General features: G+C 39.2%; 1 protein-coding gene across 1 annotated transcript in view; it reads right to left on the bottom strand.

Moving 5' to 3' along the window:
• PCDH15 (protocadherin related 15) overlaps positions 1-12,735 on the bottom strand; it is a 906,505-nt gene that overhangs the window by 494,353 nt on the left and 399,417 nt on the right. The window contains 1 exon segment of the mRNA XM_035706656.2: positions 7,965-8,125. Coding sequence (XP_035562549.1) covers positions 7,965-8,125 — 161 coding nt within the window.

Raw genomic sequence — 12,735 nt, 5'->3', positions numbered from 1 at the left:
GTAGTAGGTGACATTCAATTGATGGTAGAGGATAAAGCCAGTTTCTTTATTTTTTTAAGACTTTATTTATTTGAGAGAGAGAGAGAGAGAGAGAGCATAAGCAGGGGGAGTGATAGACTTCCTACTGAGCAGGGAGCCAATGAGGGGCTCAACTCCAGGACCCTGGTATCATGACCTGAGCCAAAGGCAGATACCTCACAGACTGAGCCACCCAGGTGCCCTGGATAAAGGTGGTTTCTAAGCATAGACTTAAAAGAGCACCAAGGAGGGGCTCCTGGCTGGTGCAGATGGTTAAGCCTCCACTTTTGATTTCAGCTCAGGTCTGATCTCAGGGTCCTGGGATCGAGCCCCACATCAGGCTCTGCTCTCAGCAGCAAGTCAGCTTGAGTTTCTCTCCCTCTGTTCCTCTTCTCTATCTCAAATAAGTCAATCTTAAAAAATAAATAAATAAAAGAGAATAATTAAAAAGAAAAATAAAAGAGTACCAGGCAAGGTCTGAGCACAATGAAGATGTGTCTACTGACCAAGGTTGGAATTGTGTTTCAGACACTGAATGTAAAACGGGTTAAAACATGACATGTGGTGAGAGGGCTATTAGGAGATTGTCTCAAAGTCCAAACAAGGACCAAGAGGCTCATAGTCCATGTATGCTATTGGCCACAGAGATAAAAGCAGGCAGCCCTGGGGGGTCATAGACACTGGCCCAGGTGGGAGTCAATGCTCTCTGTGCAGCTGCCAAATTAGTCTGAAAGATGGGAATGTAGGATGTTTGGGATTTCCATGCACATGATTATTCTCTGTTCAAAGCTTTTAAAATGTTGCCCAGAGTTTTGAGGTAAGCATAATAGGACTGTGATGGAATCATATTTCTCTTTCTATTATTGTCTTAATTATCAATGTCATTATGACCATTACTATTTCATGCCCAAAAGTGACGAGGGAATATCGGCCATGTGAAACATACATTTGGATGTCAAACATCTTATGTGATGTTGCTTCATTACTGAAACTTACTTTTTCATGCCGGAACATATTTTGATAGTTTTCTCACTCATGACTCTTCATTTTACACCTTCACATTCTCTCTGTCTCTCTGCCTCTCTCTTTTTCATGAAAGAAATGTATAGAAGTTCAGTAAACAGAAATAAAAATAAGGAATAAAAAATAATGACCATCAAGGCAAGACTTACGGTCTAACCTTGAAAATTGTCAAAAGGTCCTATGTCTACAATGTCATACAGAAGTTTTCTAATTGAATGCAATCATGGGAGGGTTGAGAAATTTTACATTTTATTTTTATCCTCAGAAATTTTCATAAAGATCATTTTTTTATTTCCTCATTTTTAAACATTTAATCTTAAAAATATGTATTCATTGATATTAAGTTTTCTTTTAGTTCTGTGTGGCCGTAATTGTTCAAATGTTTCCTTTAAGATTTAGTTTATGGCTTCCATGAACAAAGTACAGAAAACATGATTTAGAATTCCTTCTCTGGAAAACACACTTTCCCCAACCACTACAGAAAGAACAGATGGACCTGAACAGGGATCTACTGAGTGGACATGCCCTTCTTTCCTGTCTCTAACTGAGCTAAGCCAGTGAGTAATTTAGGAGCTCTCTCTCGTTAATGAGACAAGGCACAGTGACTGTGATCAGCCTGCATTGAAAGCTTACAGGGAACTAGTGCAATGGGTTGGACATCAATGTGACCAAAGCCACGTAAAACCAAAGTAAGGGGACAAAATTAGAAGTACACAGAGGAATCTGATCTGCAGGAAGAATAAAACACAACATATACAGAAAGAAATGTACAGCTTAGAGATCATGTGGTCTAAGAACAAGTAGTTTCTTCTGTCCCTGATAAACTTATGATTTTGCTAGAATCAAATTATTTTTCATTTCTGTGATGTTGATATGCTTAATATTCTTCACCCATTGACTCAAGCTTATTTGATGGCATTTTTGTGCCTTTCCTTATAAGCCAAAGAACTTTGATAAAATCAGAATATTCCTATGCAATGGTCTGATTGCTTTGTCCCTCCAAAACTCACACGTGGAAATCCAATAAGATGGTATTAGAAGATAGGGCCTCCGGCTGACTGGCCAATATGTTTCAATGCAGAAAATATTCAACTATAAGCATGATTTGAAAATGTACTGCTTCTAAAAGGCAAACATACCTTTATTATGCTGTGTATAAAATATTTTTTTGGGAGAAGAAGGTAAGAGGCAGAAATTCTAACACCCGTTGAGTTTCATCAACCACTTTCTTATTTTCCCTTAGCAACATGAATCAAGTGATTAGGTGATGAAATTAATACCCTTAAAAAGAGGCCTCAGAGGGCATCCTTGTCCTTTTCTACCATGTGAGAATATAAGAAGTCTGCAACCTGGAGAGGACCTTCCCCTGACCTTGCTGGCATCCTGGTTTCATCCATTCAGCCTCTGGAACTACAAGAAATAAATTCCTGTTGTTTCTAAGCCATCCAGTCCCTGGTATTTTATTATAGCAGCCCAAATGGTCTAAGACATGTCAAAAAGCATCATTGTATTTGAAAAGCTCAGTGGAAAAAATTCCACTAACAAAAAATTTCCAGAGCAATTTTCACCTAAGAAGTACTAAAATAAATTCTACCCTGGTGAACGTAATATGGAGTTTTGGCAGTTGTTCATAGGGTCAAAACCCTGACTGTTGGCCCTCTTTTGCTATTCAGATAATCCACATTTTTTGTTATGATTCATTATGCTCATAAAATGACCAACTCAAAGAATGTTGGCATCCACCTAGAGAACTGCCTGTCAAGAAACTAATAGAATGCAGAGGTAGGTATAGTTATATTAGAAAAAAAAGAAAAGACTTCAAAACACAGACTGTAATAAGAGACAAGGGACATTACATAATGATAATGAGGTCATCCAACAAGAGGATGTAACATCTGTACACATTTATGCACACAGCAAAGGAGCCACTAAATATATAAAGTAAATATTAACAGACCTAAGGGGAGAAATAGACAGCAATGCAATAATAGTGGGGAACTTTAATGCCCCACCTACATCAATGCATAGATCATTCGGACAGAAAATCTATAAGGAAGCATCGCCTTGAACAACACATTAGACCAGATGGACTTAGACACATACAGAGCATTCTATCCAAAAGCAGGAGGACATACTTCTCAAGTGTGCGTGGAGAATTCTCCATGACAGATCAGAAGCTAGGCCACAAAACTTGTCTTCATAAATAAGAATTTTGAAATCCTATCAAGCGCCTTTCCCAACCACAATGGTATGACACCAGAAACCAAATATAAGAAGAAAACCAGAAAATTCACAAACACATGGAGATTACGCTACATGTTGCTGAACAACCAATGGGCCAAAGAAAAACTAAAAAGAGAAATAAAAAGAAATACCTTGACACAACTGAAAATTGACACACAGTGTACCCAAACTTACAAGATGCAGGAAAAGCAATTCTCAAAAGGAAGATCAGAGGGGTAAATGTCTACATCAAGAGACCAGAAAAAAATCTCAAATAGTCTAACTTTACACTCAAGGAACTAGAAAAAGAAGAACACATAAGACCCAAAGTGAGTACAAGAGAGAAAATAACAAAGATTGGATCTGAAGTAAATGAAATAGATACTAAAAGAGACAACAAAAAAGGTCAATAAAACTAAAAGCTTTCTTTAAAACTTTATTTATTTTTTATTTATATTTATTTATTTATTTATTTATTTATTTATTTATTTATCACAGAGAAAGAGAGCACAAGCACAAGCAGGGGCAAAGGGAGAGGCAGAAGCAGAAGCAGAAGCAGAGTCCTCACTGAGCAGGGAGCCTGACACGGGGCTCGATCCCAGGACCCTGAGATCACGACCTGAGCCGAAGGCACACGCTTCACTGACTGAGCCATCCAGGAGCCCAAACTGAAAGCTTTCTTTGAAAAGATTAAGAAAATGGACCAATCTTTAGCTGGACTCACCAAGAACAGCAACAAAAAAGAGGACTCCGATAAATACAATTAGAAACATGGAGGGGACGTCACACCTGATACCTCAGAAATACAGAGGATCATAAGAGACTACTATGAATAATTATATGTTAACAAATTGTACAGTCTGGAAGAAATGGACAAACTCCTAGAGACACAAGCAAGACTAAATCTTGAAGAAACAGGAAATCTGAATAGATCAGTTACTAGTAAGGAGGGAGAAACAGTCATCAGAAGCCTCCTAACAAAGAAAAGCCCAGAACCAGGTGGCTCCACTGGTCCATCCCACCAAATATTCAAAGTCGAATGAATACCAACCCTTCTCAAACTCTTCCAAACACAGAAGAGGGAACTCTTCTAAACCCACTGTATGTGGCCAGCATTACCCTGAGAGCAAAACGAGCCAAAGGCACCACAAGAAAAAAAGCCACCAAGAGTTGTAAGCAGACCTGACATCCAAAATAGGAGATTGTTTTGAAAAATAATCCTGGGCAGCCTGGGGGGCCAAGCGGTTTAGCGCTGCCTTCGGCCTAGGGTGTGACCCTGGAGACCCGGGATCGAGTCCCACATCGGGCTCCCTGCATGGAGCCTGCTTCTCCCTCTGCCTGTGTCTCTGCCCCCCCCCCCATCTCTCATGAATAAATAAGTAAAACCTTTTTTTTTAAAGAAAAATAATCCTGATTTATTCATCCAGCAAAACACTACACAGCCATTAAAAAGGATGATGTGTACGTTCATTCACATGGAAGGATGTATATGACAAATTACAAAGCAGCCTGAAAAGGGGTGTCTGGGTGGTTTAGCCTGTTCAACAACCAACTCTTGGTTTCAGCTCAGGTTGTGATTTCAGAGTCCTGAGATGGAGCCCCGTGTGGAGGTCTGCCCTCAGCAGGGAGCCTGCTTGAGATTCTCTCCCTCTCCCTCTCCCCCTCCCCTGCACATGCTTGCTCTCTCAAATAAATAGGTAAATCTTTAAAAAAAAACTTTTTAAACAGTATGATATAAAGACACATGCTAACACATATATGTGCTTAAAAAATATACAGCAGGATAAATATTAAATCTAGATAAAGAAATTCTAAGTCTAAATTTGTTCCTTAGAGGGAAAAACCATATATATACATATGCTTTTTCTTTTCTTTTTTTTAAAGATTTTATTTATTTATTCATGAGAGACACACGGAGAGAAGCAGAGACACAGACAGAGGGAAAAGCAGTCTCCCTGAAAGGAGCCCGATGTGGGACTCAATCCTAGGACCCCAGGATCACCAACTGAGCTGAAGGCAGATGCTCAACCACTGAGCCACCCAGGTGTCCCTGCTTTTTCTTTTTTCTTTTTTTTTTCTGATATGTCTACCATAAGCATATATTATTTTACAATTAAATAAAATTAAAATTTCCAATGTGATTAGATTCGGACTAAAAGCACTGATTTGCCATGCTCCTTTCCTAGTAGCAATAGTCTATGCTTCACACACAACAGAAGGGTGATGGGTTAAGAATTTTCATAATAAAAGCCTTTAAACTTTGATGAATAAAGCTCTAAGAGCATTGCGGCATCAGAGACAGCAATTCACAGGAATTTAAAAAATTCAAAGGTTAATGTAGGACATGGTAAACTGCACCAAAGTAAGAGGTTATATTGAGATTTATTTTTTTCCCAGGCACAAGGAGATCACTTTCTATTAAGGGAAATATGGCCGGCATCTAATCGCTAGGGAAAGCATTAAGACTACAGCAAGTTACTCCAGTAGGACGGGATAGAAAAGTACATATGAGGTAAATTATCATTTCTTCCCTTGGTTCTATTTACAATGACTGATTTTTGAGATGCAAGATTCTCTAACAATCTGAGAGTAAAAAAGGTAGGAAGATACTTTACCCAAGGCAAGATTGGTAACCTGGGGCCTGTATAAGCTTCGTAGCTAGTGAAACTCTTGAATCTGATGGCGTGTAATTTATTTATGTGCAAATAAACTTTTTCTTGAGAAGTAAGTTCATATATTTGATCAGAATCCTGACTAAGGGCTCCCCTTCCCCAAAATGAAGACTTACCAATAAACCCATCAAGCAAAGAGCGAATTTCAGCCTAGTGTCATTATTTCCTTGACTCCTGGAAATTTACTACTGGTAAAAGGCAATAGGGTGAGCCTCTGAGGAAGTATTTCTCAAGGGTGCAATTCATTCCTGGTATGTTATAAAGATTTGACAGTTTCTTTACATCAAATTGTTTCTTCCCCGGGATCCCTGGGTGGCGCAGCGGTTTAGCGCCTGCCTTTGGCCCAGGGCGCGATCCTGGAGACCCGGGATCGAATCCCACGTCGGGCTCCCGGTGCATGTAGCCTGCTTCTTCCTCTGCCTATGTCTCTGCCTCTCTCTCTTTCTCTCTGTGACTATCAAAAAAATAAATAAATAAATAAATAAATAAATAAAATTAAAAAAAATTTGTTTCTTCCCCTTTTACTGTTACACTCTCACTCAATGGCCCCTTCACCAGCTAGCAAGTCCACACCACACACTGTGTGTGGTGTTACTCATATTCATCCTTTGCTTCCTACTTCTTCTATGCTACTCCTTTTACTATGCTGATAGCTAGCTTCTAACTCTTTGCTTAAATCCAGCTCACACATTTATCCAAGAAGAGTTCCCTGACACCAAAACCCAACTAATCGGCACCATGGCTTCCTAGTTAACTAGCTGAGTGGACTTAGACTTTCTTCACCTAAACAGAGTACCCTAGAGCAGCAGGCTAGTAAAATATACCACCACCACCACCACATACAACAATAAAAAAAACCAAGCAAACAAAAACCATGGAAGGCTAACATAAGATAGACAACCTTTTGTTTGCTTCATATTTATAGATTTTCCTCTTCAATATTCACTTCACAACTAATAGTCTTTAGATGTCCTCATCCACAGCATCTTTAGCTGATTCAGGTGGGTGTCTGCTGAAAACACTAATTTACAAAGTATCTTGCCAAGTTTAATGTGAACATAGCATTGTTAATCCAAAAGAACGTTTTGAGTAGAAGAAAATTAGTTTTGATTGTTGTGTTAAACACACTCACACACACACAAAACAGCTCAGATGATTCTTTAAATGATACTTGTGTACATTTTTGCAATTATTACTTTTAAGTCAAACCATGTTAAGGGTATTCCCATGGCACTGTTTCAATTTAGCTAATGTCCAATGAATGCCGCCCTTATCAGAAATTAAATAATAATGATAATAATAATAATAATACCAAAGAAGTAGATATTTATCTTTAAAAGACAATTTTTTGTAAGAAATTAAAATAATATTTTAGTTTGAGACACAGAACACAGTATATTTATACTAAAGGATGTCCTTCAGAATAGAGTTGCATTGGAAAACCACTGAAATCAACTCAAGTCTTTCAGAAGTGAGACATCCAACAGCTTTGGTAATTTGGCTGTCCTTCATGATAGGATACCTAGGTTAGACCACTTTAATTAAGACTTAGGTCACGTGCCACCGCTGGGCTTGCACGTTGCCGAGAAACTCATGTTCACCTTCTTTTAATGTCTTTATAGGTCTACCAGCACCCACCACAAACTCATCCATCAGCCAAGAGTAGCTCCTCTACTCTTCCCATCAAACTCGAAGTGACACCGAGCTGCATTTCCAGACGCTGCCATGGACCTCACCAAGCTTCTCTTACTCTTCCCACTTCACCACCCCCCTTATTGGGGGGCACTCTACCCTCAACGTGTTCCTGGATGTTGGAGGGATATACCATGGCTCTCTCAGACTCAGATGGTCCCTTCCCTCCTTATTCTTCCTTCAAGGAGTTAAAAAAAAATTTTGTGGATAAGCACAGAAAATGTCAAATTATATAAAGAAAAGTTGGGAGATCATATCAACACATGCGTGCATTATTAAACCCATAATAAGGTTGTGATGTGGGGACAAAGGGAAAAAAAAAAAAAAGTCACTAACGTCTCTATCCAGAACTCGGCCCGTGCTGTTCAGGAAAAGCATTTGTTTGACAGGGTCCAGCAACACCCAGTAATCCACGTTGTCCTTTAAGGAAAGTTCGATGGTGGGATCTGGTCCTCCCGCAGTCCCTTTGATGAGCATGTTATCCACCAGAATCGTACCTGCAGGCCAAAGACAGTCATTTGAACACATATGCCACTCGTAGGGATTCTTTAATAAGATCACAGGCTTAAACCCCAGCCGACTGGCAAATCTGTTTTCCAGCAAATACACCCAACGTTCTATCTGGCATTGATAAAGAAAATGCCCTGTCTCTGCAAGGCGAAAATAACCTTTATTCCACTATTTATAAATGATGAGCTTGGGAGAGGAAGGTGGCAGGAGGACATTCAACCACTTGGTGAGTTTCATCATCTATTGCCTCTTCCCCTTTTGACAACTCCAATCTGTTCCCCTCCCCGACCATCACTCCTCACAGGGGTTATCACTGGGTTTCACCCCGAACAAAAGGAAATGCCTGAGACACAGAGACCGATACTTTGGTTCACTCAGTAAGACTTCTGATATGAAAAGAGATACCCTGGAAATAAGAGAAAGGAAGAAACGGAAGACATAAAGAAGTAGCGAGGTCTCCCATGGTGAGAACTGCTTCTTTCTCCTTTTATCTTAGAGCAAATCCATAAAACATAAATCTTAATGTGAAAGACAAGCCAGTGTGCAGACCCACGGCACACTTCACTCTTCTTGCAGGCACGTCCAGGCCACTTGACCAGAACAACACACTATTCCAGTGTTAACAACTTGGTGCTTGCTCACGTACTGTCTTCTCAGCAGGCTGAATTGGGGCTGTCCGTTTGAATGAGTTGAAAAGACAGCACATCTCTAATCTTTCCTATTTTGTTAAAGATTCCATGCATTTTGCAAGTTGGATGCAAACAGCACTGATGCAATTCAAGTCTCATCCCCCCCCCCCCCCTACAGCAACAATCCTTCTGCCAAACAATAATGCACTATAGCTTAGGGCAATCATTCTCAGCCGATCCATTTTATTAAAATTATGGCATCCAGAAGAGATGTGGCTATGCAAATAAAAATGTACCCTCCTAAAGACATTAGAATAAATGGCATATATCTACAGAACTCATTGCCTTAGGATAGCATACAAGAATATATAGATAATCCATAAATATAAATCTAGCTTGAATAATAATTTAGAATGTATCTGCCGCGTTTTCTTAAGGCATGGTTTGGCCTAAATGTTATATCATTGCATAGTTACAAAAAAAGGGGGGGTCTCTTTGGAAGATTTTTCTCAGTAAATGAGTAGTAATTAATAATATTAAAAGCTATACTATTTTTCCTTATAATATTATTATCAATGAGCTTCATCTGCTTAGGGAATATTGAAAGGAACCATCCTTCTTTTGTAACAATAAATCTGAATAAGGTTTAAACACACACTCTCACACACACATTTCTAAATGGCAGATTATTTCCTTCTACTTTTTTTTCACATACTAGTACACATCCATGTAAATATGGAGTGAAACGGATCCTTCTATTTTTAAATGAAATGACAAATAGATTCCCTACAGATAATACATCCAAAAGCACAGTCAGAAAACACTGGCTTTTTCTGACCTAGGAATATGTTCAAGGCCTGAGTCGTTTACAAATGCTTCACACAATTAACCTTCGAAATATTATTTAGCAAGTAATTCAACATGTAATTCAGAAATTAAATGGGATTCTATTTCCTGAAGTAGAAAAAAAAAATACAGACATGTACAGTAGTAGGTCGGCTAACATAGGGTTTATGCCTCGACTCAGCCGTGCATCACAGCAGGAGCAGCAGGCTTCCCATGACACACGGACACACCACACATGCGGACACATGGACATACCATGTAGATACACGGCGGGAGGGGCAGTGAGCTCCCCTCTATGGTCCAAATGGATTTGAACCAGAGGAAGTCACAGTCATTATCTTAACGACAATTAAAGTGGTGAAACTGAAACCATGTATCTGGACTTCTACTTTGTTGGATGATTTTTAATTTTCATGGAGAAGATCTAACTGCGTTTTCCTGCTCCCTCCTCAGCTCTGTGTTTTTCCATGACTGGGATTCAGCAATAACCATTTCCAGGGTAATGTGCTGAAAAAGGAAGAGCTTCCCTTTTCTTTCGCCAGAGTACACCCTCACATTGCTAAAATCTCTCTGAACTTTCAGAAGCCATGTTACCTCAGGCCTAAAGTTTGGAGATGAGAGACAATAGAGTACAGTTGAGGAAGATGTAAAGAGTGCGATTTTTTAAAGAAGGAAGAGGAAGAAGAGCAGGAAATGTCACTCTAGCCTCCTTGGAGAGCCCCGTCTTCCATCCTCCCTCCAGCAGAACAGGTGACATCCAGTTGAGGCCAATGCAGAGTCTATCTGCAACCCAGCAGTGGGGACAGCATTTCTTTTGGATCCAGGGTTTCCAGCTGGGGCAGCCCATGTCCCAACAACCCTGGGCATTTGGGGAGAGCACAGTGTCTTGCAAGCTTTCTCCTTTTTCCAGTAAAATCTTCTCTTTGACCTGTTCCATATGAGGTTGAAAATCCATTTCCATACCCAACTCCATTTGTATATAATATAAAGACACAGATACATGAAAAATGAAAGGATAGGATACACGATGCAATGCTAATAAGAAAGCTGGATGACTATGTTATTACCAGAGAGCAAACCAGAACAAAGAGTATTATGAGAGGTGAAGAAACATATTTCATAAAATAAAGGGATCAATTAATCAACCGATGTCAACCCGAAAGAAACCCATCTTGCAGAAGGCGGTACCAAAGACGCAATTCCTCTTATGTGAAAATTTCCTTTTGTCATGTTAAAAAATGGCTGCAGTCAGGAAAAAAATAAATTAAACTTAATTGATACTCATGTCACTGAAGTTAAGAGAGGCCCGGCAGTGGAAATGATGGAGTCCACTCCTGGATCTACCAGTTACCGACCACGTGAAAGTGGGTAGACTATTCGACCTCACTCACCTGCATTTTCCCTTGCCTACAAAATCAGGACCAAAGCAGAACAAACATTTCTGTAACACCATGTGTATGGACCTGAAAAATAATATGTGTTCTTCTATCCAGAACACTAACCAAAACAAAAATAGTCTTAAAATAGAAAGAAGAAAGAAAGAAAGAAGGAAAGAAAGAAAGAAAGAAAGAAAGAAAGAAAGAAAGATACATACATACTAGAACAGTTAAATATTTTCACCAGGCATCATAGTCAATATTTTCCAGCCTTAAACATTTGGGCTTGTGGCTCTTCCTTCAAAGAGTAGGTATCTACAGGTGCCTGGGTAGCTCAGTCAGTTAAGTGTCTGAGTCTTGATTTTGGCTCAGGTCCTGATCTCAGGGTCATGAGATCGAGCCCCATGTGGGGCTCCACACTCAGCTCAGTGAGGAGTCTGCTTGAAGATACCCTCTCTCCCTCTCCCTCCACCTCTTCCCCTATGCCTTTGCACTCTCGCTTGCCCTTTCTCCAAAATAAATAACTAAGTCTTAAAAGGGTAGGTATTGAGGGTGATTTGCTTCCAAATAGATGCATTTTTTTTCATCAAAATTTAAAAATTGATTATCCAGTAGTTAGCTATCTTCATTAATCTCTTATTTTATGTCAGAGAAATAACTCTGCAATAGTTTCACCTGTACCCACAGCTCCTCCAGGTGGACATATTATCTATCAATTGTAGACACTAATGTGGAGGCTCTACTTGCACTCAATAAGGGGGCTGCGCTAGATTTTCAGCTTTTCTTTTATGATCTTCTTACGTAGCTAAGTCTTAGCTTTTAATAAAAAAAAAAAAAAGCTTTCTTGGAATATTTCAAGACATAAGTATGCTGTAAAATAACTTATGAATCAGGACAATTTCCTCATTATACTGATGCCTTTCCCTACTCAGCAGTGTGCATAAGGTAAGTGGCATCAAAGAAGCAACCTGTTAGGTTGCTCTAATGGCTGAACTAGACGACGTATGTGAAGTACTGATTGCAGTCCCTGGTGCGGAATAAAGACTTGAAACATTTAAGTTATGGTTACTGTTGTTGATGTCATTAAAATTTTTGAAAGAGAAATCACCTGAAGCTAATAATAATAAGCAAGATGAGTTATTTTACGTCCCAGGATTCTTTACAAAGCCAGTCTACTGTTCATTTCCCAAACTTAGGGTGCTCATGTTTGGTCAATGCCTAGCCATGGTGGAAGTCTGGGAGAGTTTATAGGGACTCAAAGATCTGAGTCCCAAGTAATCATTCTAGGAAGTTAGAAGGCAGAGAGAGAATGCTTTCTGTAGACCAAAGCATAGAGAGAACCTCTGATATCCAACTTATGGGCCATCTGTCCAGGCCCACCAATACTAGGGGGTCCGCTCTTTCCATTTCCTAACCACAGACAACTCTGGTAGAAACTCAGATTAGATTTGATGCTAAAAAAGTTCTTACTTAACAAAGTCATACTAGTAGCAATCATTAGACTGAATACTTTCTACTCATCCCAGCACACATGTGGTTCTATAGGAACTAAAAATAGACACACATTATAGGACGCACACACATTATAGGAACTAAATATGTATATATAGTTATGTAGTATGTATAGTATGTATATGTGTACACACATAAAACTAAATATAAATATATATTACCTTTATACTACATTTATATTTACAATATCATTTTATATTACATTACATATTATATTTATAGGAAGTGCATATA

This window comes from Canis lupus, chromosome 26 (genome assembly GCF_003254725.2).
Source record: "Canis lupus dingo isolate Sandy chromosome 26, ASM325472v2, whole genome shotgun sequence".
Taxonomy (NCBI): Eukaryota; Metazoa; Chordata; class Mammalia; order Carnivora; family Canidae; genus Canis; species Canis lupus.
The sequence above is the reverse complement of the archived record's forward strand: the minus strand, read 5'-3'. Positions and strand labels throughout refer to the sequence as shown.